This window comes from Rhinolophus hipposideros (assembly GCF_964194185.1).
Source record: "Rhinolophus hipposideros genome assembly, chromosome: 5".
NCBI lineage: Eukaryota > Metazoa > Chordata > Mammalia > Chiroptera > Rhinolophidae > Rhinolophus > Rhinolophus hipposideros.
In genome coordinates this window covers 30,325,398-30,350,588 of record NC_138051.1, presented here as the reverse complement: position 1 = coordinate 30,350,588, position 25,191 = coordinate 30,325,398, and the positions used below count along the sequence as shown (strand labels likewise).

The window sequence follows — 25,191 nt, the reverse complement described above, 5'->3', positions numbered from 1 at the left end:
CAAAACAGCAATGGGCAATGTCAACAAGTAAACAAAAACTGCAAAGGCCTCAATACCTTCTTGCATAAATCCTTTTCCAGTAGGGTTGCCACTTGCCAGACCCCCACCATAGCCTGCAGGAGCAGTCATGTAAACTGCCACCAGAGCCAGAAGCCTGTGTCCCTGACCACGTATGAGCTCATCTGGGGGAGGTACCAAGACTGCACATAGAAAGAAGCACCTGGACTCATTCTTCATCCTGGCCCACGACACGCCACAACGGAAGGATGACGTGAGGTACCTGCTGGTTCCTGTACCCTTGGATAATGTCTAAGGCCAGGTGTTCCCCTCACCCCAGGCTCTGCAGACTCCTGACCATGCTGCTGCTGCATTTCCACCTTCGGAGTTCTTTACTAATCCTTACCCTCTTTGCAAATACCACTTCTCACCCACACACCCAACTTCACATACTCCTAATTCCAGAGAGGTTTTATGGCATGAAATGATGAGGAAAGAGGGTGGTTCTCTTTAGCCCTTCACTGCTGCATGCATTGCTTTCTGGGTGCGTGATACCACTTGACCCTTTAGGTACTAAGGATCTCAGCAAGGAAGGGTCCAGGTTTTGTGGGGCCTATGGCACATATAATTTTGGAGGTGGTCTTAAAGAAAAAAAATATAACATTACAAATGGAAAACCAAGGCCAGGGCCTTAGAAAAGCTGTAGTTACACAATTTAGAGGGACCCCAGGCAGGGGAGATGATCTGAAGAGGGAGGGTGGGAGAATCTGCGCTGGCTTCCCTATGTCGGGCAAAGGGATGTGTCTGATTTTGCTTCAATAAAAAGACTCTGTTCTTCCTGATTGAGTATGTGTTACTGACTGGAAGAAGTATGGAGGTTTGGAAACCCCTTCTTATCTCTGTGAGGCATCAGCTTCACCTGCCTGGCAGACAGGAGGGAGGCCAGCACCCTGAGCAGACTTGGGCTTGGAAGAACAGCCTGGACTCTGCCATCCTCCTGCTTGAGAACTGCCTGGTGGTTCCATCTCACATGAAGGGAATGGAGAAGAGAAAGATCAGGCTGAACCCCCCGATGCCATTCAGATCTGAGGCCTGAACCCCTTGTTTGTGCTCAAGACCTGACCTCATGCCTCACTGGTGTGACCAAGAACAGGAACCTCAGACTTCTCAAATGAATTGCTCTCCCTAGGGAATTTCACAATCAGATAGAACCTTCCAATAATCTTGATATGGTCCTAAGCAGTACCTCTCTAACTAACCGTGGTGAAGGAGCAGTCTCATATGCAATCTGCCACAGACAAATAATTTCATAAAATACAATAAAATGAATTACTAGAAAAATGAAATAGAACATACAGATATAGAAAACACAAGGCCAAATTTTGTCTTATTAGATTCAGTTAACGTAAAACCACTATATCAAATTGTCATAAAATTTTCTCAATGCTTCCTGTCAATTTCTATACCTATCTTGATAGATACAGAGAAAAACGTACACATATTATACACATACACGAACATAAATACCAACATAAAACATACACACCCATACACATATACATACACAGAAACACACACACGCTCACTCAACTGTAAGGCAGCCCCTATCCTTCCCTCTACCAACTCTGCCTCCTCCACACACCTCCCTTCCCATATTTAGAAAGAGCTTTTCCTACAAAGACTAGGGCTTACAATAAGGAAAAGATGACTGTTGAAATGTGATGTGACAGAAAAAGCAGAGAAACCAAAAATTCTGACTCCCAACCCCCTTCCCTGCTTTCTAGAAAAAGAAATGGCAGAGCTCCCAGCGACCTACCACACCTACACATTTTACCCCAAATATAGCATCCAGGCGGCAGCCATACCACACTCTGCCCACCACTATCATCACTATCTTGCCTACTATCTGTGCTTCTGACCAAGGAACACAGACTGGAAGTGAATGAAAAACAACATTCTTCTACCTCTCTGGCTTCACCCCAGTATCGTGGGCAGGCTCCACTTCCTCTGTCTGCACGTTAAATGATGGTGTTTCTCGGGGTCCTATTCTTGGGTCCTATTCTTAACTCACACCACACTCTCTTAACCTGGTACACTTTCATGGCTTCAACCGCCACTTACCTGCTCCCAAAAGCATATCTCTAGCCCCAATGTCCCAACATACTCTTACTAGCCCCCTCAGTGTCTTGCAGGCGTCTTAACAAAAACACTCAGATTTGCCCTGCTTCCAAATGTGCCTCTGTTTCTGCAGTCTCTCAATCTTGATTAGTGAAAACATCATACCCAGTCATTCAAGGTCCTAATCTAAAGCGACGCCTATGTCAACTCATTCTTTTTTGTTTGTTTGCTTCTCCAGTAATTCCCCATCTATCCCAGGTACTGCTTTAAGAGTACAAAAGTTCTTGGGTTTTCTTTTTTCCACATATCACTGGGTTCCTAACATATCCCCAACACACTTTGTGGCTTTGGAAGGGACTGTGATTTGGAGCTAGCCAAACACACTTAAGGTGTTGCAATCAAAGATTTACTATCTAGCTTCCAAGGCAGGAAAAAATATTGCCTTTGAAACATATCAAACAATAACAGAAGAGTGTAATGAATCAAATGGATTCTCTAACATTTTTCTCCCACCTCCCCCTGGGTTTCATTCATCCAAATCCAAAGCCCGTTCTGTTACATGTTAATCTTCCTGTTACATATCTCTGGAGTAACATGAGGTCTGTGACCACAGTTAGGCAACACCAGGAGAAATTCAGCCATTCGATATCTGTTAAGAGTTGTGGTCCCAGACACCGGAAAGAGTGTAGAAAGAACTCAGAATAGAATGAATCCCTAAATAGATTAATTACATCCAAACAAGTGGTATAGCAACCTGGGTAGGAGTTTTTGACTTCCGAGTGTAGGTTGAAGAATTAGACGAAGTGTAACTTGAATATAGGGGTCTTGACTGGGAAACTGGCTTGTTCGGAGAGTAATGACACAGCATGTATAAAATAGGGTTCAGTGGGGCAGCTGTGGGCTTGAGAAGAGCTGCCTGAAAGCCTTGAGACAAATCTCTGCTGGTTATGTTCTCTGGATCACTGATGACCTGTTTCCAAAGAAGTCACTTGGGAAGGGGTTCCTCAGCCATTTAAGATGACATAATTATTTCCTAGTGGGTAAGTTTGTTTTTGTTTAAATATCCAAAAAAAATTAAATTAAGTATAGAATTACTTAAGAGAGAATCAAACACATAGCATCAATATGTTTTTATTAAGAAATTTGTGCCTATCTGGTATATTAGGCATTTTCAGTATTCAGGAGAATTTAGCCTGTTACAATAACAAATTGGCCTTGCAATTCTAGTTTATAATGTATAATTGGTTTAGATGTGTGATTTAGAATTGAATTTTTCCTTTAAAAATAGTTTTGGAACATTAAAAAAAAATAAGACTTAAACCACCATATTTATAAATTGTTAGACTTACAAGGGTTTTTAGGTATTTAGGAATGTCTTGTTGGTTAGCTTAGATGACCAAATTACTTCATAAGGGCATGGAATATGTTAAATTTATAAAATATAGTTTAAATTTGTTTAAATGAGTCTTATTAACTACATTTATAAATGGTACAAAATAGTCATCAAATACAACCCTTTAAAGAGATTATTAAAATGTATGTGTTTGTAAGTTAAATATAAAAGCTTAAAGAAGAACTGGGTTTCTGATATGCATCTTTAATACATAAATTTTAAAAAGCCAAAGTGGCCCTCTGAATATTCTTTTCTGGGCACAAAAGGGACATTTTAAAAACTCCAATAGACACTGCAAGACCAGTCCATTTTCTGGGTTGTTTTTATCTACATAATGCACAGTTAGCTTTAGCCATTTTATTTCCTGGTGTTCCCATGTGTGTTGCTTCTGTTGAGCTCTTAGGAGAGAGGGTGGCCAGTGATGATGCACTAGCCCAGACTCAAAGCATATAGCTAGCTGTGGTGGCACCGGCATTAAGCCTGGAGCTGTCTCTCTCCTCAGCGCCTCCTTCCTCTGCCCTGGACTGCATCCAGGGGGTCATTCCACTGACTTGAACAGGGTCTCCCATTGCATTCTGGAGGAACTGAGAAAGGCAACAGGACTTCCTTGAGGAAAGGGGTGACAGACGACTTCCACAAAAAATACTCCAGAAAAACTAAAACTAAAACTGTGGTTGAGTCTCCATCCTCAATAGGGGTTTTTCCTCCCTGGCCAAACTTGGAGTTTTGAGACTACATTTTACCAAGTAAGGTGACTTTTAAAAAAGAAAACAAAAAAAGCACAACAGATTGTTGAGCAACTGGTTCCTTCTATAAATCAGGCTGTGTGTCTGAAAGAAGTGTGTGTGTGTGTGTGTGTGTAAACACACGTAGGTTCATGGTGGGGAGGTAAATTTATGTTAGTGGAATTAGGAGAGCTACCGTGTTTGTCCGAAAATAAGACCAGATCTTATATTAATTTTTGCTCCAAAAGACGCATTAGGGCTTATTTTCAGGGGATGTTATCCTGAAAAACCATGCTAGGGCTTATTTTCCTGTTAGGTTTTATTTTCAGGGAAACATGGTACATTCCACCAATTATACATTCTTTGGGTACCAAAACTCCTCATTTGTTGTACAAATATATGTTGGCAGAAATAAAAAACAAGATAATGTAACAATTACTTGGAATCAATCACTTAGGTACTGGGTTTGGCTTGGGGGCATTTGAAAGCATGGTACAGTATACTGAAAGTTTTGTAACAAAAGGTCCCAAGAATAGGTGGAATATGGACAGAGACCTGGATGTGAGAGCAAGGAGCCCAGGAAAAAGGATGTCAAGAAACCGGAGATAGATTTGTACCGACCTGCTTAGCAGTTCTGAAGATTGGTAGTTTAGGGGTAGGGGTAGAGGTATCCTAAATAGTGTCTAGGTAAAAAATGGCTTTTGGGGGCCGGCCCGGTGGCTAAGGCGGTTGGAGCTCCGTGCTCCTAACTCCGTAGGCTGCCGGTTGGATTCCCACATGGGCCAGTACTCGGCTCTCTGTCATAAGGTTGCTGGTTCAACTCCTTGAGTCTCGCAAGGGATTGTGGGTTCTGCCCCCTGCAACTAAGATTGAACGCAGCACCTTGAGCTGAGCTGCCTTCCGGATGGCTCGGTTGGTTGGAGCGAGGCTCTCAACCACATGGTTGCCAGTTCGAGTCCCACAAGAGATGGTGGGCTGCACCCCCTGCAACTAGCAATGGCAACTGGACCTGGAGCTGAGCTGCACCCTCCACAACTAAGACTGAAAGTTCAACAACTTGAAGCTGAACGGCACCCTCCACAATTAAGATTGAAAGGACAACAACTTGACTTGGAAAAAAAGTCCTGGAAGTACACACTGTTCCCCAATACAGTCCTGTTCCCCTTCCCCAATAAAATCTTTTTAAAAAATGGCTTTTATTCTCCGATCCACAGGTACACATATCTATCACTTTTAGAAACTCTTTCAGGACTGGCTACTACAAAAATAAAGTTAACACTCTTTAATGTGATAGCTAGGTGGTGTTCCAACTGCTTCTTTTATGGACTTGGACAGCTAAATGAGGCCCTGTAACTTAGTGGTTGAGAGTAAAGGCTCTGAAGTCAGATTGCTTGGATTCATACACTAACATACACTAACACATACCTGCCTTCTCCACCTACTGCAAGTTAGTAGCTTACAGTGTTATTAAACTTCAATAAGCCAGAATTTCGTCTGTAAAATGGGAGTTTGATAAGCCCCAGAGAATCTGAAATTGATGAAATATGGTGAGAACTGTTTGTGAATGCAGGAGAGGCTTCTAAGCCTGGTCTATTCCCTGCCTCTAATTCCTCCATTATAATCTTTCCCCTTCAACATCTGCCAAAAACATACACTAACACATACTCTATTGTACACACAAACACGTACTGCTCTCTCTCTCTTGCTCTCTCTCTTAGGTAAGAGCTCACATTCTTGGAGAAAGTGGTATTTAACCACTATAAGCACAGTATATGTCACCTTACTTAATAAACCTTTTTAATTTACACAAATTAAAACAACTCCTGGAAAGGAGTAACTGGATCCCAGACCCTACATCTAAACTCTCTCACACTACAAGTTCAAACACTTTCAATGGCTCTCCTTTTTCCATGTAAAACAATCATCCACTCTTTTTCCAGAAGTTCATGGACTCCCACAGCCATCTTAATTTATATTACACTTTCTAATTGTGGGAACCTTAAACTCTACCAACTGTTTCCCAATTTGCTTGAGTATGAGGAATGTAAGGGAAGGTTCATTCTCCCTCAACACTGGGAACGGGTGAACTGGATTTGAAACAAGTGAATAAGGTTCATAATACAGTTGACTCTTGAGCAACACCGGTTTGAACTGCCCATGTCCACTTATACTCGGGATTTTTTCAATAAATACCTGTACTGTTTTCCATCCCCAGTTGGGAGTCTGCAGATGTGGAGGGCTGACTGTATGCATTGTTCGGCCATTTTATATAGGGGGCTTGAGCATCCATGGATTTTGATATTGGTGGGGCTTCCTGGAACCAATTCCCACGCCCCACAGATACGGACAGACAACTTAAGTTTTGGGGGAGTCAAAAGTTATATATGGATTTTCGATTGTGCCAGCAGCGTTGGGCCCTTTGTTGTTCAAGGGTCAACTCTATATCCTCTAAGGAAGTTTCCTAAATCCTGACCTCTGTAGCCGGCTACTGGGCAGCATTTACAGAGTGGACACCAGGGGGTAGCAAAATCTCACTCTCCCAGTTCCAGGGGCACTAATCCTAAGGAAGCTGGAGAGTCTCCCGTGACTCAGGGCTCCATAACCCATTGATAGAAAAGAGCTCGAGCTCCCTGCCTCTAGCTCTGCTGGGAAAATGGTCACTAGGGTTTGTTTGCCGCCCTAGATTATTCTTTTGATGCTAAAGAGCAGAGGGATCTTGCCTCCGTAAAACATTTTCTTTCACCTCTTTTCCAGCCCCAGCGGAGTGGAGAAAAGGTGGAGTTAGCGTTTTGAGGAGGTGAGAGAAGAGCCCACCATCTACACTACGCCTTACTCCCTCGCTGTTCCAACGACTGCCTTCTAGTCTCACAGGAGCTGCATCCAAACGTCACCCCTCAGCCGCAAAGACACTTACCTTCACCGCCCTCTCTGGGGACTATCTGGCTTACTGACCTCCTCTCAAATGCCCACCCTTTGGAAGCACTACCTACCCCACCACACCCCGACCCTGCACCCACCCCCGCCTGCCCACGCTGGGCTTCACGGTGCCCCTCTGAGAAGGAACAAGGCATTTCCCTGCTAATGTCTAAGCCTCCCCCAGCCCTGGGGATGGGGACGACGGGGCTCGCCGGGTCTTCATTTACAATCCAGAAGTGCGGGAGGGTGGGAAGTTAGAACTTTCTTAACTAGCCTACCCCCTCCCCTTTGTCTAGTGTGTCAGTTGGCCATCCCCACCGCCATGAGCCCTAGTAGCTCTGGGAGACTATCAGTACTCCACAAGGAGGAAGGGTCGGGCAGCCAGTGTCAAATCATGGAGTCTGACTGGGTTTCTGGAGAGATGTGGGATGCGGAGGGGATAGGACAGCGACCAAGGAACTCAGAAAATGTTCGCGGCAGTGCACACCCCAACAGGAGGATCCCGATCCAGGAACCCTGCCCCCCTTCAGCCACAATGCCCACCCCAAGGCTTCAAAGCTCCCTAATCCTCCCCCACGCCCCCGCCCTCCCCAGGCCGCACAGAGGAGCCCATTGTCAGAGCCCGAATGCTAGAGGCCGAATGCTAGAGGCCAGAGGAGAACGGAGAGGAAAGAAGAGGACCAGCAAGCCCCTGGAGGGTGGGAGGAATCCCCGATTGCCCTGCCCTCCGCTCCACCCGAGGCGGGCAGGGACCTGGGGCGGGGGAGGGGTCTCTTCTGAGCCCCAGGTTCTGCCTAAATCTGGCAACCGAAGGGAGAAGAGGTTCCCAGCCGAGTTAGAGACCCGAGGCTTCCGGGCGCCAAACGACTCCAGTCCTAGGCTGGGGAGCCCAGGGAATTCACTGACGCCCCAGCCTCTGGAGTGTCTCTTTCGAGGACTAAACAGTCCCCGCAGGGAGCGAAGCGGTGGCGGGAAAAGAAGGGCATCCACTGCGGGGCGGGCCTCCGAGGGTCAGGGTCTCAGCTACCCATTCGAGGGCGCGTTGGGGGAGGAAGAGGATTGCTGGAGAGCTGGGCAGATCGGCTGAGGGCGTCGGGGGAGCGGCGGAGAGGCTTCGCGCGGGAGAGGGAGTCCCGGCAGGGGGAGTCCCGGCAGGGGGTCCAGCGCCGAGGCGGAGGCGGGCACTGAAGGGCGGGGTGGGGAGGGGCGGCCGTCTCGGCCCTCCCTGGCGGGGCCCCGCGGCCTGGGAGCCCAAGCGGGCCGAGCCGCTGCCGCGGCCGGAGCTGTCCCCTAGCCAGACTCGGCGAGACGCGAGCGGCGGGAGGGAGGCGGCGGCGCACCCGGCCCCGCCCGCCCGAGCGTCGGACGCGACCCCGCGCGGAGCCATGGTGAGTCCCGCGTCGCAACCCCGGTGTCCTCTCCGCCTTCGCGCAGCCCGCTTTGGGCCGCAAGTCCTCAGCTTGGTGCGTCCCGCTCCTGCTTTCGACTGTTGGGAGCTCCTGGGACTCTCCTCCTTCCCATCCCCCCTTTCTTTTCTTTGATCTGTCTGCCCCACTGTCTGGCTCTGTCCCGCAGGGTATTGCCCTTACCCTTTCTTTCTTCTTCCTCTTCTCCGCCCCTTCCCCCATCCTCCGTTTGGTCTCTCCCCTAATCCATACACCTCCCTTCGCCCTCCTCTGTCCTGACCTGTGCCTTCCTTTGCAGGATCTTCCCTCCCCCTCCCGGTCCCAGCTCCTTACCCGAGGGAGACCCCTGCGGGTTGGGTGTTGCAGCAGCCTTGGATCTGGCCTCGGGTCATGAGAATTGACCTGCCTGGAACCACCATTTTCCATCCCAGTCCCCAGCCCGGTGAGCCGGACCCACCCATCCGGCCCTGGGGGACCAGCCACAGCTGGGGCTGGGATGGGGCCAGGGACATGGCCAAAGAGGGAAATTCCCGCGGAGAAGAGAAGCTGCCTCGGGATAGTAGACAGACTGGGGAGGGGGCCCCACAATGCCAGGGGGCGTGACGCTGCCAGAGCAAACAAGAGATGGGGGTCGGTGGGGGAGAGAGGGAATGCCCCGGAGCTCACGCCGCAGAGAACAGAAGCCGTCTCAGAATATTCCCGCTGCAGAGAAGCCCTGGCGGGTGCACCCTCCAGGGGATAGGGGACCCTGGCTGCCGCAACTCAGGGGACAGGGAGCAGGAGGACATATACTGCGAACTTTCACTCCAGATGTACTCTCTGAAGAATCACTGCAGGCATAGGCACTGCCAGGGAGAGCCCGCTGCGGGGGGTGGGGTGGGGAGGACACCGCCTAGGGGGCGCTCACTGCAGAGAGTGGAGGAGAGGGAGAGGCCCTGCCTGGGGGCGCTCCCCGCGGGGAGTGGAGGAGGGGTAGGAGTAGTACCAGGGCTGCTCCTCCACAGAAGGAAGGGCACCCCCTGGCAGGGAGGTTGGAGCAAGAAGAAAGAGGAACTGGGCCAGGGAGAGCTGACTCAGTCTCTCTGGTCTCCTCTTTGGTCCCGGCCGGCTGGAGGCCCGGGCTCTGTGCTCCTGCCCGCCGCCTCCCACCCCAGACCCCTCCTCCCCTCCTACTGCTGTCGTTTCCTGTGGCTGAGACTCTCGCTCAGCCATGAGCTCACCGCCCCTAATGGGTTGCAGCTGCCTCGCTGCTCCAGCTCTAGCTCCCCCCTCTTGGACTCGGAGCGGACTGCCCACTCTGCCTACCCCCGCCTATCTCCACCCTACCCCCACCCACGCTCACTGCTCTGGCCGGGTCTCGGGAACACAGGGGGGTCTGTCTGCTCGCCCACACACCTTGGGGCTGGGTCTTTGTGTGGCGCACTGAATGTCCCTCTTTGGAGTGGCTACCCTAGCTTCTCAGGGTCGGAACTGGCAGGCAACTCTGGCTGAAGGGACTCAAAGTAAAATGGTATGCAGTTTTGTCTTCAGGGAAAAGGCCGGGCTGGGTAGGGGGTAGGTAAAGAACTAGAAAAAGATCTGCAGGGAGCATCCCCTTGCCCATTTACAGCAAAGAAATCTGATAAAAGGAACTTAAAGACATCTTGAAAGAGAAGTAAGTTTACAAAGGAATAGCCTGAGGGGTGGTTGTTTAGCGTGTGGTATGGAGAAAGATAACCCATTGATTCACTTAGAGAGGCTAGTCTGGAAGAAGCAGGGCTGAGTCTTTTTGAAACTATAGCTCCAGGTGGAGGTTAGCAGAGAAGTCCTCCCGGAATCAAAAGATTTCAGCTCCAGTACAAACCATCAAGGCCTGCTCTTCCCTTCCCCACAAGTTTCTTTTGTGACTTTTTCCTCTTTCAACTGTCCCCACCCAGTTCTTTGTAACCCAATCCTACATGCTCTGGGAGTGGGTGATTGCTTCACAGCCACTCTGGGAGAGTGGAAAGGGGTGCTAGAAAGACTCGAGACAAACAGCCCTCCACTTGACCATCTCTAGCACGTGATTGTTCACGGGTGGTGTCACAGCCACTTAAGATGGGGGTCTCCGGATGGCAGGCCCTGTGAGGAGGGCCTTGCAGGATGTCTGTGTAAAAGCCCCCCACCCTCCAGAGCTCTTAGCCTTCAGTAAGTCACTTGATGGCCCAGGAACCTGTCACTTCTCTCCTGGGGAGGGCCTATGCAATTGCCCTGATTCACAAGAATCAGGGACAGCCCTGATCAGAGACATTCACAGCAAATTCTCTGGATCTCCAAAGCCAAGGTCTCAGAGCTCTTGCACAGAGTGCACTGCGAGGCCTGTGGATTCTGACTGGCCCAGCCCCCTCCCATCCTGGGGTTATTCAGCCACCCTTTCCTGAGTGCCCTCTCTGCACACACTGTGCACACAGTGGGTCCCAAGGAGCCATGCTTGGGTGATCTCTACAGATCTGCAGCCTGGTCTTATCTCTCCCAGGAGCCCGAGCCAGTGGAGGACTGTGTGCAAAGCACACTTGCTGCCCTGTACCCACCCTTCGAGGCGACAGCACCCACACTGTTGGGCCAGGTGTTCCAGGTGGTGGAGAGGACTTACCGGGAGGATGCGCTGAGGTATACTCTGGACTTCCTGGTGCCCGCCAAGCACCTGCTAGCCAAGGTCCAGCAGGAAGCCTGTGTGAGTGTCTGTGCGTCCCGGTTCTAGCTCCCCTGAGATTCTCTGCCTCACTCCAGAGGCTAGTGAGACCGACTAATTTACCCCCTCCGAGAGACGCCACCTCCCCATACTGATTCCCTCCCAGAGGCACTGTCCCTCAGATACTAGCACACACGCAGAAACTCATCTCCACCAAATATTGACCCCCTAAGAAACATCAACTCCCAAAGACTCTGACCCTTCAGACCTAATTCTAGACATATTTTTCCTCATGTCTATTTCTCAAGATACTAACTCCTCCAGATGTTGCTCAACAGAGATCCTTTACTTCTACAGATATAAAGACCTCCAAAGAGTTTTGACTCCTCCAAGACAATGGCATCCGCTGACCATGTCTTTGTAATGACTCAGTTCTTATCCTCCTCCACATGGAACTAGCTTCCTACCACCAGAAAACAGACCTCCCAAGCCCTTCCTCTGTCACATAAGCACCCCAAGATATCCCCTCCGGCTCCCCTGGAGTTATAACCCACCAGGCATAAGGCCACTCCTGCCTATGATGGTCCCATTTTAACTGACCCCTCCTGTAGGTTTCATTAACAGAGGCCTGAGCACAGCCTCCCATTTCTCTCCCCAGGCCCAGTACAGCGGTTTCCTCTTCTTCCACGAGGGCTGGCCCCTCTGCTTACATGAGCAGGTGGTGGTGCAGCTAGCAGCCTTGCCCTGGCAGCTGCTGCGCCCAGGGGACTTCTACCTGCAAGTGGTGCCCTCAGCAGCCCAAGCACCCCGCCTGGTACTTAAGTGCCTGGCCCCAGGGGGTGGGCGTGTACAGGAGCTGCCTGTGCCCAGTGAGGCCTGTGTCTACCTGTTCACACCTGAGTGGCTACAAGGTATCAATAAGGACCGGCCTACAGGTCGCCTCAGTAACTGCCTACTCTCCGCGCCCTCTGGGATTCAGCGGCTGCCCTGGGCTGAACTCATCTGCCCCCGATTTGTGCACAAAGAAGGCCTCATGGTAGGACATCGGACAAGCACGCTGCCCCCAGAACTTCCCTCCGGACCCCCAGGGCTCCCCAGCCCTCCACTCCCTGAGGAGGCCTTGGGCACCAGGAGTCCTGGCGATGGGCACAATGCCCCTGCTGAAGGACCTGAAGGCGAGTATGTGGAGCTATTGGAGGTGACACTGCCTGTCAGGGGGAGCCCCGTGGATGCTGAGAGCTCCTCGGGCCTCTCCAGGACCCGGACGGTACCCACCCGCAAGGGTGCTGGAGGGAAGGGCCGGCACCGGAGACACCGAGCGTGGCTGCACCAGAAGGGTCTAGGGCCTCGGGACCAGGATGGCTCACGTCCACCCGGTGAGGGGAGCAGCAGTGGAGCCTCCCCTGGGTCTCCCCCAGGAGCTGAGGCCCTCCCAGAGCCAGCAGATCTCCCAGCGGAGGTTCTGGGGGAAGCCTCTGAATCTTGCCCCCTGAGGACAGGGGAGGTTGTGGGAGGAGCAGGCCAGGGGGCCGAAGGACCTCCTGGCACTCCTCGGAGAACAGGCAAAGGAAACAGGAGAAAGAAGCGAGCTGCAGGCAAAGGGGCTCTTAGCCGAGGAGGGGACAGTGTCCCGCTGAGCCCTGGAGACAAGGAAGAGACCAGCCAACAGGGAGTCCTCATCAGTCTGCCCTCACCAAATGAGCGCAAGCTTCCAGGAAGCAACCTGGTTAAGGAAGAACATGAAGGGTCGGGGAAGCCAGAATCTGAGCCAAAAGAGGAAGTCAAACAAGCAGATGAAGAAGAGTCTCGGCCCCCAGAAGCCTGTGACCCTACAGAAGAGAAGGCCAGAGAGAGCGAGCAGGAGGGGCCAAGACTGGTGTGCATGGCAGGTGAGATGACACAGACCAGTGGGGCAAGGGTCTGCATAGGTTACGCCTCAGGAAGGGAGCTGGAGGACGAGCAGAGATGAGGCTGGGAGCAGAACAGCCATACCCGGCGTCACTTCAGGCCCTTAGCTCTCTCTACCTGTATCTGTGCAGGATCCACAGATCCCGAAGGACTCCTCTCTGATCCCCCAACACCACCCTTGGAGACTGTGCAGGAAGTGAGAATGGACAGCATCTCAGAAGAGGCCCCTCCTGTCTCCATCTCTGATGACCCTGACATAGCTTGGGACTTGATGGCATCTGGATTCCTCATCCTGACTGGTCAGTGGGCATCAGTGATTGAAGGGAAAGGGGTTAAAGAAAGAAGCAGTTGGGGTGGGCTGCAGAGGGCGGCAGAGTGGCTGTGATGTCCTGCCCCAGCCAGGACAGCGTTGCCACTTTGTGTCCTCAGGAGGGGTGGACCAGAGCGGGCGAGCTCTGCTGACCATTACACCACCGTGCTCTCCTGAGGAGCCCTCACCCTCCCGAGACATGCTGAGCTCTGCTCTTCATTACCTCCACTCACTGCTCAGGTAACCGAGGCCCAGCACTCGCACCCAGACCACCAACCTCCTGGGTCATGAGGACTTTGACCCTCTCTCTTTTCAGGACACTGACCTCCTGACATCTAGGACACCTACTTCTTCAACACTCAGATTTTCAAGTCATTGACTTCTGACTTGCCTGACCCCTAATCTCCAGGATATCTACACTGATCCTCAAAAATCAACACTGCCGACTTTCAGTATCCTGAGACACTAACTAGATTATCAGGATATTGATTCACTCATTCAGCAACTATTGAGCACCAAGAACCTGTTAGAGACCATGTTACATGCTGGTGTTGAATTTATACTTTCCAGAGCACAGGATTCCTAATGTTCTAGACCCTGGTCCTATGCCCCATAGACATGAGTATAGAGTCCTGATTGCTATGTCATTGGCTCTGGGACACACCTCCCAGGTTCTGGCCCTTTGACCATTGCCTCCCAAATGTACCAGGAACTAACTTCTCCCGAGAACTAGTAACACTAAAGCCAGACCCTGTGCCACTGTTTCTGAACACACACACACACACACACACACACACACATTCACACACTGCCTCCCTGGCTCTTCCTGCCCCCACAGGCCTGACCTACAGATATTGGGGCTGTCTGTCCTGCTAGACCTTCGCAAGGCACCTCCCCTGCCTCCAGCTCTCATTCCTGTCCTGAGTCAACTTCAGGTAATCAACCCCTTGAAACAGGTACTTCTCATCCTAGCTCTTCCCTAGAGGCCATCCCAGGCCACCCAGTTGCCCACAGTTTAGGGTTCTGCCCTCCTACAGGATTCGGGAGACCCTCCCCTTGTTCAGCGGCTGCTGCTTCTCAGTCATGATGACCCTCCCACTGAGCTCCATGGATTTCAGGTTTGAGCCCTCACTCCCACTTTGTCCCCCTCAGTAGTGGAGAGGGGAAAAGAAGCTGGCTGGAGCCCCAGGGTGGTCCCTAAACCCCTGGGTGCCCAGGCGAGAAAGCCACAGCCTTCATATGACTTCAGGGTGCTGAGCTGCTGTCAGAGAATGATCTGAAAAGAGTGGCCAAGCCGGAGGATCTGCAGTGGGACTTGGGAGGTCACAGGGAGCCCTCTCCCAGCCACTGGGTCAACACACACCAGGTAAGCTTCACCTCCCCCATCCTGGACACTGACAGCCAGCACTTACGCACCTGAGGACATTCTAAGGGAGAAGGCAGATCTGTGACTTGACCAAGGGGTTGGGTAAAACTGGTTTCCCATCCATTCAACTCAACAAATATTTATGGCTCACAAACCATGAGAAAAATTTGTGTACATACTACGCATGGGTTACTGAAGAGATGGGAGGAATATGTTAAATAAATTTTTAATATGACATTAAGCTGCATATGATTTTTGGTGGGAGATAAGTCAGAAACAACTAGAGAAAAGTACAAAATAGTGTCACTACGATCCTGGAAAGAGCTGAGAGTTTGGAAGACTGGTTCTGGTTCCATGTGACCTTGGATAAGTTACTGTACCTCAGTTCTGGAGATGGGGCCCTTCTGTACCTGCTCACTGCACCAACATCCTGGCCTGAGGCTCCTCACCTGCAACGTGTAGCAGTTAGGATAAAATCTCCGATTCTATGAATTTAAGTACTGTGAGTATTCACAAAGAGGTGTAAACATGATCTGAGCCAAGTATTAAAGGGGGTCTGTAACATGGTCATTAAGCTGTGTCGTGGGACATGGATCTGAATAGTGCAGACAGGAAAGGAGACTCATGTTTACTAAGCTGTACAATGCCAGGCCCATGCTAGGGGTTATGTAGCAGCGTCTCTTTAAACCTCACAAGATCCTGTGCGTCTTATTTTTATTTTATTTTATTTTTATCGGGGAATATTGGGGAACAGTGTGTTTCTCCAGGGCCCATCAGCTGCAAGTCATTGGTCTTTCAATCTAGTTGTGGAGGGCGCAGCTCAGCTCCAAGTCCAGTCGACATTGTCAATCTTTAGTTGCAGGGGGCGCAGCCCACCATCCCATGCAGGAATTGAACTGGCAACCTTATCGTTGAGAGCTCGCGCTCTAACCAACTGAGCCACCCGGTCGCCCCTCCGGCAGCTCATTGTCTTCAGTCTAGTTGTGGAGGGCGCAGCTCACTGGCCTGTGTGGGAATCGAACCAGCAACCCTGTTGTTAAGAATTTGGCTCTAACCAACTGAGCCATCTGGCTGCCTGATCCTGTGTGTCTTATCCTGACTTTACAGTTGAGGAAACTGAGGCTCAAGGACATTTCTGGACCTACCCAAGGTCATCCAATTAGTAAGCAACAGCATCAGGAATTGAACCCAACATTGCCTCTATTAAAGTCTCTGGCCCCCCACTTCTACCCTAGGGCTTAGGCTCCTTATCCTAAACTCTATCCCTGGTCTTCATTCCTGTGTGCATGTTTCAGGAGGTGGCAAGGCTCTGCCACCTGTGCCAAGGTGTGCTGGGCTCTGTACGGCAAGCCATTGCGGAGCTGGAGGGGGCAGCAGAACCGGAAGGAGAGGTATGAAATGAAATGGGATGAAGGCATGGGGTGTGGACTCTGGTGGGACTCCAACTGTTAACTGCTGCCTGCTCCCAGGAGGCGGTAGGAATGCCTGAGCCCCTACAGAAGGTGCTGGCAGATCCCCGGCTGACAGAGCTGCAGAGGGACGGGGGAGCCATCCTGATGAGGCTGCGTTCCACGCACAGCAGCAAGTACGAGGGCTGAGTATGGTGGGCAGGGGCAGGTGGACGTGGCAGGTGGAGACACATCGAGGGCTGCCAATAAAGCTTAACTGCCAGCTCATTCTTACTGAGCATGTATCTGGACAAGATATCATGCTTTTCCACTTAATATCTCATAACCCTCGAAAGGTCCCTACGTGCTAGTTACAATTACAAATGGGGATTTGGGGGGTCAGGAATGTTAAATGTCTTGGTCAAGGTTAGTCAGTACATGGAAGAGTCAGGATGCAAATCCAGGGCCATGCTCTGACTCACGAGGCTGGGCTCCTGTTGGCATGCAAGGGTCGAAGAGGGGGTGCTTGACAGCGCAATGGTTCATTCTTCCCCTCTTTTTCCCCAGGCTTGAGGGCCCAGGCCCAGCTACACTGTATCAGGAAGTGGATGAAGCCATTCACCAGCTCGTGCGCCTCTCCAACCTGCACGTGCAACAGCAGGAGCAGCGGCAACGCCTGTGCCGTCTCCAGCAGGTGAGCCAGGACCCCCAGCCCCCTCTTACTCGGCAACCCCTTTTCCACTGATACTTCTAGTTGATGGTATTCTCCTAACCTGGCTTGGTTGACTGGCTTTCCCTCTCTCCTCACCTCCGCTGGAGGTTGGTCCTGGTCAGTGTGAGATTCGACAAGAGGCAGATAGCATCTCAGGACCCACAAAGAAGAGAAGCCAGATCCTCCCCTCCCCACTGTTTGTTTGATCAAGGATCCTTAGAGATTGTCAGAGATGCTCTGGTATCCCAGGGGATTCTGGGAAGAGCTGATTGACTCTGAAGTGCCTACCTCCTTAGCTTAAAAATAATAAACGTCTATTGATACCGGCCTTTTCACTACACTGCCACCCATACTCCCTCAATTCCTTCTGCAATGTCATCCCCCAAACCTGAGGCTGGACCCTACCTCTCTCTGCCTTGGAAGGAGAGGGCAATGAAATGAAAGCCCCAAATGCCTTGGAACCAAGGCCTCTGTGGGGAGATTCAGGGATAAGGCTGGCTTCTCTGAACCTTGATTCTTCTCTTCTGAGGTTAAGACTCCCACAGGGATTTGCTCTCCACCCTACCATGTGGGGTAGAGGGGGCTTTGAAGTCTGATTGTTTCTCCTTAGCCCCAACATAGTGAGTGAACACCTCACCGACCTGCATGTGGGTATCAGGGAAGGGTCATCTCAGGACTAATGTCAATAGGCAGGGTGGGGGTGGTGGTGGCAGAACTCTCTGTTTTCTGGGATTTCTTCATATTGGCTTCCTCCATGCCAGTATCCAAGGGGTTGTAGCTCCTACTGTTTGTTGGCTTGCCTGATTATTAGCTGTTTCCCCCGACTGTTTAAAAACCGTTAGCACATAGGATTTGGAGTCTGAAGTGCTCAGTTTGAGTTCTAGTTTTGCTAGGAGTGAGATGTTGGACAAGTCTTGAAGCGTGTCTGAGTTTCCAAGTCCTCATCTGTAGAATTGGGAGAATAACACTTACAGGGGTGTTAGGATGACCAAATGAATTCAAGAAAGGACTATAGAAGTGTTCCTTGTTGGCCCTGGTTATTAGGAACATTCTGCCTTCTCATCCTCAGGCTGTCTCACCCAGCTTCCAGCCTTTGTTCAGAGTTAAAAGTTACCATCCCTTTTTGGTCAATTATCCCAGAACCAACATGAGTCCCTAGAGCCCATAATAGGCAACTAGAGCTATACACACACACGTGCGCAAACACACACACCTCTTGCGCCATCTCTCCAAGCCTGGTCCCTTGGTCCCCCGCGCACCCATCACTGGGTTTGGTCATGTGAAATTTCTCCTGGCCCTCTTTTGGATCCTCATCCCCTCATCCTGCCTTAGGCTCACACCAGTTTTATCTATTTCACCTCCAGCAGAGAGCCCTGGAACCCTAACACACCTGTCTCTGTGTTTCCTGCCAGCCCAACTTCCCCTTCAACTGGTGCTTTGCAAAGATCTCTTACTCACTTTCTTACTTGGCCTTGTGGAAACTACCACCATTCACTGTTATTCCCACTTTACAGCTGAGATGAAACTGTCTGCCCAGGGTTCTGCAGATTGGGGTGGTGTGGTGGAAGCTGGAGCTCAGCTTTCCTTTTCCTTCCTCTGCACTACCTCATCCTCCCACACAGCCCTGCTCTCTCACTCCATCTGTCCTAGGTGCTGCAGTGGCTTTCAGGCCCAGGGGAGGAGCAGCTGGTGAGTTTTGCTGCGCCCGGGGACTCCCTGTCTGCCCTGCAGGAGACCGAGCTCCGATTCCGGGCTTTTAGTGCTGAGGTTCAGGTGAGAAGGGGGAGAAGGGCGGGTGAGAAGAGACACAGAGGGAGGGAGGGGGAGACGAAGAGGGGCTGAGGACCAGGTCTGAGCATAGCCTCCCTTCTCTAGGAGCGCCTGAGTCAGGCGCGGGAGGCCCTGGACCTGGAGGAGGACAGTGCCTCCCAGAAGGTTCTGGATGTCTTTGAACAGCGGCTGGAGCAGGTGGAGAGTGGCCTCCACCGGGCCCTGCGGCTACAGCGCTTCTTCCAGCAGGTGTGTGCAGCCCTTTCTTCTATGCCCATCATTGTCCTCTTCTGCCTGAAGAGGCTGATCAGGCAGTTGTTAAAAGCAGGGACTCAGGAGGCCATCTCTTTGGCTTTATTGTTTCTGCCGCCTACTTGATGAATAATCTGGGACAACATACCAAACCTGAATGTGCCTTCATAGGCACCTACCTCGCAGGGCTGCTGTGAGGGTTCTATAAGCAATATATAAAAACCACTGAATGCAGAGCCTGCCACTCAGAAATTCTATATAAGTAATGGCTATTCTTTCATCTAGGCTGCTGTCTCCATACCAGCTCAGAGTGGCACGGTCAGGCAGTGATGCTGGAATAGTGAGGGGAGGCGTTCAGAGAAGACTGGGAAGGTGATAGGCATTGAGAAGCCATCGGCAAAAGAGGACAGGAGCTGTCACTGGGCAATGTGTGGGAGCCGCACTGGACCTCACTCCTTCCTCTCCCCATTCCCAACCCCTTTGGCCTTGTAGGCACATGAATGGGTGGATGAAGGTTCTGCCAGACTGGCAGGAGCAGGGCCAGGTCGGGAGGCAGTGCTGGCAGCCCTGGCCTTGCGGCGGGCTCCAGAGCCCAGCGCTGGCACCTTCCAGGAGATGCGGGCCCTGGCCCTGGACCTGGGCAGCCCAGCAGCCCTGCGAGAATGGGGCCGCTGCCGGGCCCGCTGCCAAGAGCTGGAGAGGAGGATTCAGCAACAGCTGGGAGAGGAGGCCAGTCCGCGGGGCCACCGGCGACGACGGGCAGACAGTGCCAGCAGTGGAGGGGCCCAGCGGGGCCCTCATAGCCCTTCCCCCAGCCTCAGCTCCCTGTTGCTCCCCAGCAGCCCTGGGCCATGGGCAGCCCCATCCCACTGCTCCCTGGCCCCCTGTGGGGAGGACTATGAGGAGGAGGGCCCTGAACTGGCTCCAGAAGCAGAGGGCAGGCCACCTAGGACCGTGCTGATCCGAGGCCTGGAGGTCACCAGTACCGAGGTGGTAGACAGGACTTGCTCACCTCGGGAACACGTACTGTTGGGCCGGGCCGGGGGTCCAGACGGGCCTTGGGGAGTAGGCACCCCCCGGATGGAGCGCAAGAGAAGCATCAGGTGAGAGCCCAGCCTAACTGGTGACCAAGAGGCAGGCCCAACTGCCCAGCAGGAAAAGCATATGATATTGTTGGGGGTAGTGGCTCCCTCTCATGCCCCAGCCTCCTCTGCTATTGCTTGTACTTACAGTGCCCAGCAGCGTCTGGTGTCTGAACTGATTGCCTGTGAGCAGGAGTATGTGGCCACTTTGAGTGAGCCAGTGCCACCCCCTGGGTCTGAGCTGACCCCTGAACTGCGGGGCACCTGGGCCACCGCCCTAAGTGTCCGGGAGAGGCTTCGAAGCTTCCATCGGACACACTTTCTGCGGGAGCTTCAAGGTTGCACCACCCACCCCCTGCGCATTGGGGCCTGCTTCCTTCGCCATGTGAGTGAGCCTCTAAAACTTATTCCAGGTCTTCCCCCTTCGAATGTTTCAGCCCCACCTATTTGGTCCTCCTTCTCAGTATCTCAGTCCCCCCACCCCCACCCCCACCCCACCCAAATGTATGGCCTAAGATTCTGGGGCCTAGTGCTATTCCCTGGGCTCCTCTGGACCTACTCGGTCTCTGTGTCCCTGTCTCAAGGGCTGCCTGGCCTTGACTGTCTCCACCCGAGCCAGGAGCTGTCATTTCCTAGGCAGACTGAGTGCCCCCTGGTGGCCTGCCTCTCCTTTGGGCTGCAGTGAGAATGTAAAGGAGCCAAGGGAAGGGCTTGTCTGCAGGGATGGCATTTTTCTCTTCTGGCACAGGGGGACCAGTTCAGCCTTTACGCCCAGTACGTGAAGCACCGACACAAACTGGAGAATGGCCTGGCTGCACTCGGCCCCCTGACCAAGGTAACCCTTTCTCCAACCTTCATAAGAAGGGGAGGAGCCAGGAAGATGTAAAACCCACCCAACCTCAAAATCTCACAGGGATAGGAGGGGTGATGGGGAACTTTTCTGGATGTGCCCAGGAATGTCATCTACCAGTAACCTCCCAGAATTGCTGAGGGTGGGACAGGCACTGGACTGGGAGGCAGGTGAGACTGGGTTCTTATCCAGACCACCTGAGGGACTAGGCAAGACTCTTGGTTCCTCTGCGCCCAATTCTATATTGGTAAATGGGGGCTATATTTACTATATCTAATTCACAGAGTGCTCTGAGGATCAAAAGACCTCACAACAAAAGATGTGAACTTTTCAAAAGTTAAAAGCCAGAGAATATAAGGAATTTTTTGTATTCCTTCTTTATTCCCCATCAAGATATAGAGGATGACTGAATCTCCTGCAGCCCCCCCCCCATCTGCTTTCTTTCTTGGGGAAGGTTTTCTTTGCCTCATCTACCCCCAAAAGCCTGGAGTACCACTCACCCTCCCCACAGACCTCAGCTCCATCCCCTCCCCTCATCCCTGTCTGTCTCCTCCCCATTCTAGAGCTCCGCAGAGGGTGGCCCTCACCTGCCCAGGGCCCTGCAGCAGCCCCTGGAGCAGCTGGCTCGGTATGGGCGGCTCCTGGAGGAGCTCTTAAGGGAAGCTGGGCCTGAACTGAGTTCTGAGCGCCAGGCCCTTGGGGCTGCCATGCAGCTGCTCCGGGAACAAGAGACCCGTGGCAGAGATCTGTTGGCCGTGGAGGCAGTGCGTGGCTGCGAGGTGAGGCCAAAGCTCCAGTCACTACAGCTCAAATTACCTAGTCTTGTGGCCTCAGAAGCAGAGTGGGCTGGTGACGAGAGAACTAGACTCATGGTCAGAGGGCTCCAGGCTGTAATTTCTAACCAGCTGGATGGCCATAGTGAAGACACTGAACTTCAGTGGGCCTCAGTTTACTCATCTATAAATAAAGAAGCTATGTCCTGCCCATCATCCCATGATTCTACATCTGCCTGTGCTTTCCTATTCCATCTTGAGAGACAGGCTGTGCTGCTAGGCCAGGTATGCTGTGCAGGGTGACCAGTTGGTGGATTCTAGGCCAAGGGCTTCCCTGATTTCCTGATTCTGCCTTTAGAATGAGTCATTAGGCCCTTGCCCTATAAATTCCATTTTTACTCCCCATAAAATATACACAAAGGGCTCCAGGGCCAATGACTTTTTTTTCCCTTTCTCCAGACAGATCTGAAGGAACAGGGACAGCTTCTGCACCGGGACCCCTTCACCGTCATCTGTGGCAGAAAGAAGTGCCTTCGCCATGTCTTCCTCTTTGAGCATCTCCTCCTGTTCAGCAAACTCAAGGGCTCTGAGGGGGGGTCAGAGACTTTTGTTTACAAGCAGGCCTTTAAGGTACAACACCTGCAGGAAGGAGGGGTAGTGGGAAACAGGACAGGAAATCATGCTCTTCTTGAGAACTCAAGATGTTCTGAAAATTCAACCCCAACCCATGTTCAGAATCTGCATAATTTACAACAGGCTTTCGCCTATAACCAACCATCAGTTAGGATGTTGGGGTGATAGAAGTCCCTGTCATAGGTCTATTCCTTGAAGTTTTCCTTATCATTCATGCAGGAGATTCATGAGGTATTCCAAGCCAGAAGGGAGCACGACCCTTCCCACTAAGAACACATGCCTTTTGAGTCATGGGTGGTCCCTGGGGGATAAGGTAAAAGGACACTGTATATATAACTCGATGCAACTGAATAAGCCAAGAGGAAGGCTCTGCTTTAGGGAAACAGCCCTGATATCCAGACAAACATCAGTAGCGACCTATGGTCCTAGATTGAGCTATGTGGCATGATTCTAAGGGTTTCTTAGACTTCGTCCCCCTACACTAGTTCTAGATCTTCAAGGGGTATTACAATATAGAGAAAAAAGCCTAGTTTTAGAATAGCAGACATGGGTTTGAACTTTCCTTCTCTAATAAGCTATGATAAGCCCTTGGGCAAGTTGCTTCATGTCTCTGGGCATTCCCCTTCTGTAAATTATGGTTGCTATGGAGACTAATGTAGAGCACTTGGCCCATGGTAGGTGTTGAGCAAACATTTACTGAACATCTAACCGACGCTAGGCTAAGTGTAATGCTTTTCCATGTGGTACCATCTAGCCAGGACTCACCCCATCCTCACACACTCTTCCCTGCTCTTTCTCAGACTGCTGACATGGGGTTAACAGAAAACATCGGGGACAGCGGGCTCTGCTTTGAGCTGTGGTTTCGGCGGCGCCGTGCACGGGAGGCATACACTCTACAGGCAGCCTCACCAGAGACCAAACTCAAGTGGACAAGTTCTATCGCCCAGCTGTTGTGGAGACAGGCAGCCCACAACAAGGGTACAAGGCAGAACCAGGGGTGGGGTCAAGGTTATGGCAGGAGGTTAGCTGGAGAGTGTGGAGACCACTTGGGAAAACGGTGTAGGATGGAGAAAGAGGAATAACTTATGAGAAGATTCAAGATATGATTTGAGAGAGATTGCTGAGATAGAAATTAGTCTAAGCTTTACCGAAAGGAAAGCGAAATCTATTTCAGGGAAGCAAGAGCATGTGGCTGGACAGGAGACTGAGAAAGTGCTCGCTGGACCTGGGTTCCAGAACTTACTTGCTGTGTGACCTGGACTAATTGTGTTTTGCCAGTTTTGTTTTGAATTCTCTGAACCTCATTCCACTCACTTGAAAAAATAGAAAGTAATATCTACATTTTAGTGTGATAGGGAGAATAAGGTGATATATATGGAAACATTTGATAAATTGTAAAGGTATGTAAATCTAAGTTTTGCTCTTCATACCCAAGATAAAGGGAAGAACATGAGTATTAGAAGGTGGGCAGCTGGAATGGTAAATGGGCAGTATGCAACAACATACAGAAGAGACAGATGTCTGAGGAGGAAGTCGAGGACCACCATCCGTCCATGTCATGACAGTCAACAGGAAGAGTAACAAGATACCAGAGGAATGAGAGTTGGGAAGGAGCAAAAGGAAGAGTGGACCAAGACCATGCTAGGACTAGAGCAGAGAATGGGCAAAGGAGATTGGTAACAGGGTCTCTGTTCCCTAGAGCTCCGAGTGCAGCAGATGGTCTCCATGGGCATCGGGAATAAACCCTTTCTGGACATCAAAGCCCTTGGAGAACGGACGCTGAGTGCCCTGCTCACTGGAAGAGGTGAGGTCCACAGTGCTGGGGGGTTGCCCCCAGAAGTCAAGACCTTGACATGAGGGCACAGTGGGGAGGTGTGGTAGAAAGTGAGGAAGGGTAATGAGTGGATATGTCTTACCAGAAATTGTGGGACCGACTGGGAGCCCCTCTATGAAACTGAGGGTCTTTTCAGGGAGCCAGGAGGGCTTTCCCACACCAGCACCCCACCCCTCCCCCACCCACCCCCTCTCTGCAGCCGCCCGAACACGGGCCTCCGTGGCCGTGTCATCCTTTGAGCATGCCGGCCCCTCCCTTCCCGGCCTCTCACCGGGAGCCTGCTCCCTGCCTGCCCGCGTCGAGGAGGAGGCCTGGGATCTGGACGTCAAGCAAATTTCCCTGGGTGAGGCACCTCTCAAAGGGTGGCTCCCAGCGGCTGGGTCATTATGTCATGTTCAGGATGCTTGCTGCTGAGCAATTCCTTTATCTAGCCAAGTAGCCCAGTTGCCATGACAACTATGTACAGCTTCCCAATTGCTAAAAGAGCCTTCCATCTGGTTGCTAGGGTAATGCTTACAGCAGCCTGTTGCTAAGCACTTCCTCTGTACTTCTCTCTCTAGCTCTCCTTGGGTTTCTATGGAAACTGCCTCAGCTTCCTGTTGTACCCTCCTGGTTCACAACGGCAATCCTTATAGTTTCCTGTCGCTTCTTCCCTGGTTGCTCTAATGATGCTGCTGACATTTCCTGCCTCTTGGTAGGGGGGTTCTCTTGCAAGTGGATTGCTATGGTGACTCACAGCTTCCTGTTGCTATGGAGCTTTTTCTTCCCTGATGGATTGGAGCAGCTTGGTTGCTTAAGGTAATCTTCAGGGGTTCTATACCTTGCTCTCACCCTAGCTTCCCCTCCAGCCCCAGAAACACTTGACTCTTCTGGAGATGTGTCCCCAGGACCAAGAAACAGCCCCAGCCTGCAACCCCCCCATCCTGGGAGCAGCACTCCCATTCTGGCCAGTGGAGGGATCTTAGGGCTATCCCGGCAGGTAAGTCCCTTCAGTAGGGTTTGGTGTGGGTGACCTCTTCAGCCACTTTCTGGGTGGGCTCTTCTGATCTTTCAATCCATGGGAGGGCAAGAGGAAACTGAGCCTGTGCTCCTAGCAAGGCTCCAAGTT

At 51.6% G+C, this 25,191-nt stretch overlaps 1 protein-coding gene across 22 annotated transcripts in view; it reads left to right on the top strand.

Moving 5' to 3' along the window:
* The first annotated feature begins 8,371 nt into the window (after positions 1 to 8,371).
* The window catches only part of ARHGEF40 (Rho guanine nucleotide exchange factor 40), a 19,563-nt gene continuing 2,743 nt past the window's right edge, over positions 8,372 to 25,191 (top strand). For 3 of the 22 annotated variants that reach the window (XM_081048358.1, XM_081048357.1, XM_081048373.1), the window contains exons 1-22: positions 8,531 to 8,612; positions 11,050 to 11,247; positions 11,864 to 13,094; positions 13,245 to 13,412; positions 13,543 to 13,663; positions 14,262 to 14,358; positions 14,461 to 14,541; positions 14,673 to 14,789; positions 16,085 to 16,180; positions 16,259 to 16,374; positions 16,745 to 16,871; positions 18,540 to 18,662; positions 18,765 to 18,908; positions 19,404 to 20,014; positions 20,144 to 20,378; positions 20,742 to 20,828; positions 21,407 to 21,622; positions 22,076 to 22,246; positions 23,050 to 23,227; positions 23,949 to 24,053; positions 24,283 to 24,426; positions 24,932 to 25,062. In XM_081048358.1, the coding sequence (XP_080904484.1) occupies positions 8,535 to 8,612; positions 11,050 to 11,247; positions 11,864 to 13,094; positions 13,245 to 13,412; positions 13,543 to 13,663; positions 14,262 to 14,358; positions 14,461 to 14,541; positions 14,673 to 14,789; positions 16,085 to 16,180; positions 16,259 to 16,374; positions 16,745 to 16,871; positions 18,540 to 18,662; positions 18,765 to 18,908; positions 19,404 to 20,014; positions 20,144 to 20,378; positions 20,742 to 20,828; positions 21,407 to 21,622; positions 22,076 to 22,246; positions 23,050 to 23,227; positions 23,949 to 24,053; positions 24,283 to 24,426; positions 24,932 to 25,062 (4,575 nt within the window). In that variant the 5' untranslated portion in view covers positions 8,531 to 8,534. Of the gene's footprint in view, positions 8,613 to 11,049; positions 11,248 to 11,863; positions 13,095 to 13,244; positions 13,413 to 13,542; positions 13,664 to 14,261; positions 14,359 to 14,460; positions 14,542 to 14,672; positions 14,790 to 16,084; positions 16,181 to 16,258; positions 16,375 to 16,744; positions 16,872 to 18,539; positions 18,663 to 18,764; positions 18,909 to 19,403; positions 20,015 to 20,143; positions 20,379 to 20,741; positions 20,829 to 21,406; positions 21,623 to 22,075; positions 22,247 to 23,049; positions 23,228 to 23,948; positions 24,054 to 24,282; positions 24,427 to 24,643; positions 25,063 to 25,191 lie in introns of all 22 variants that reach the window. The other 19 variants (XM_081048371.1, XM_081048374.1, XM_081048370.1 and 16 more) reach the window with 12 other exon arrangements.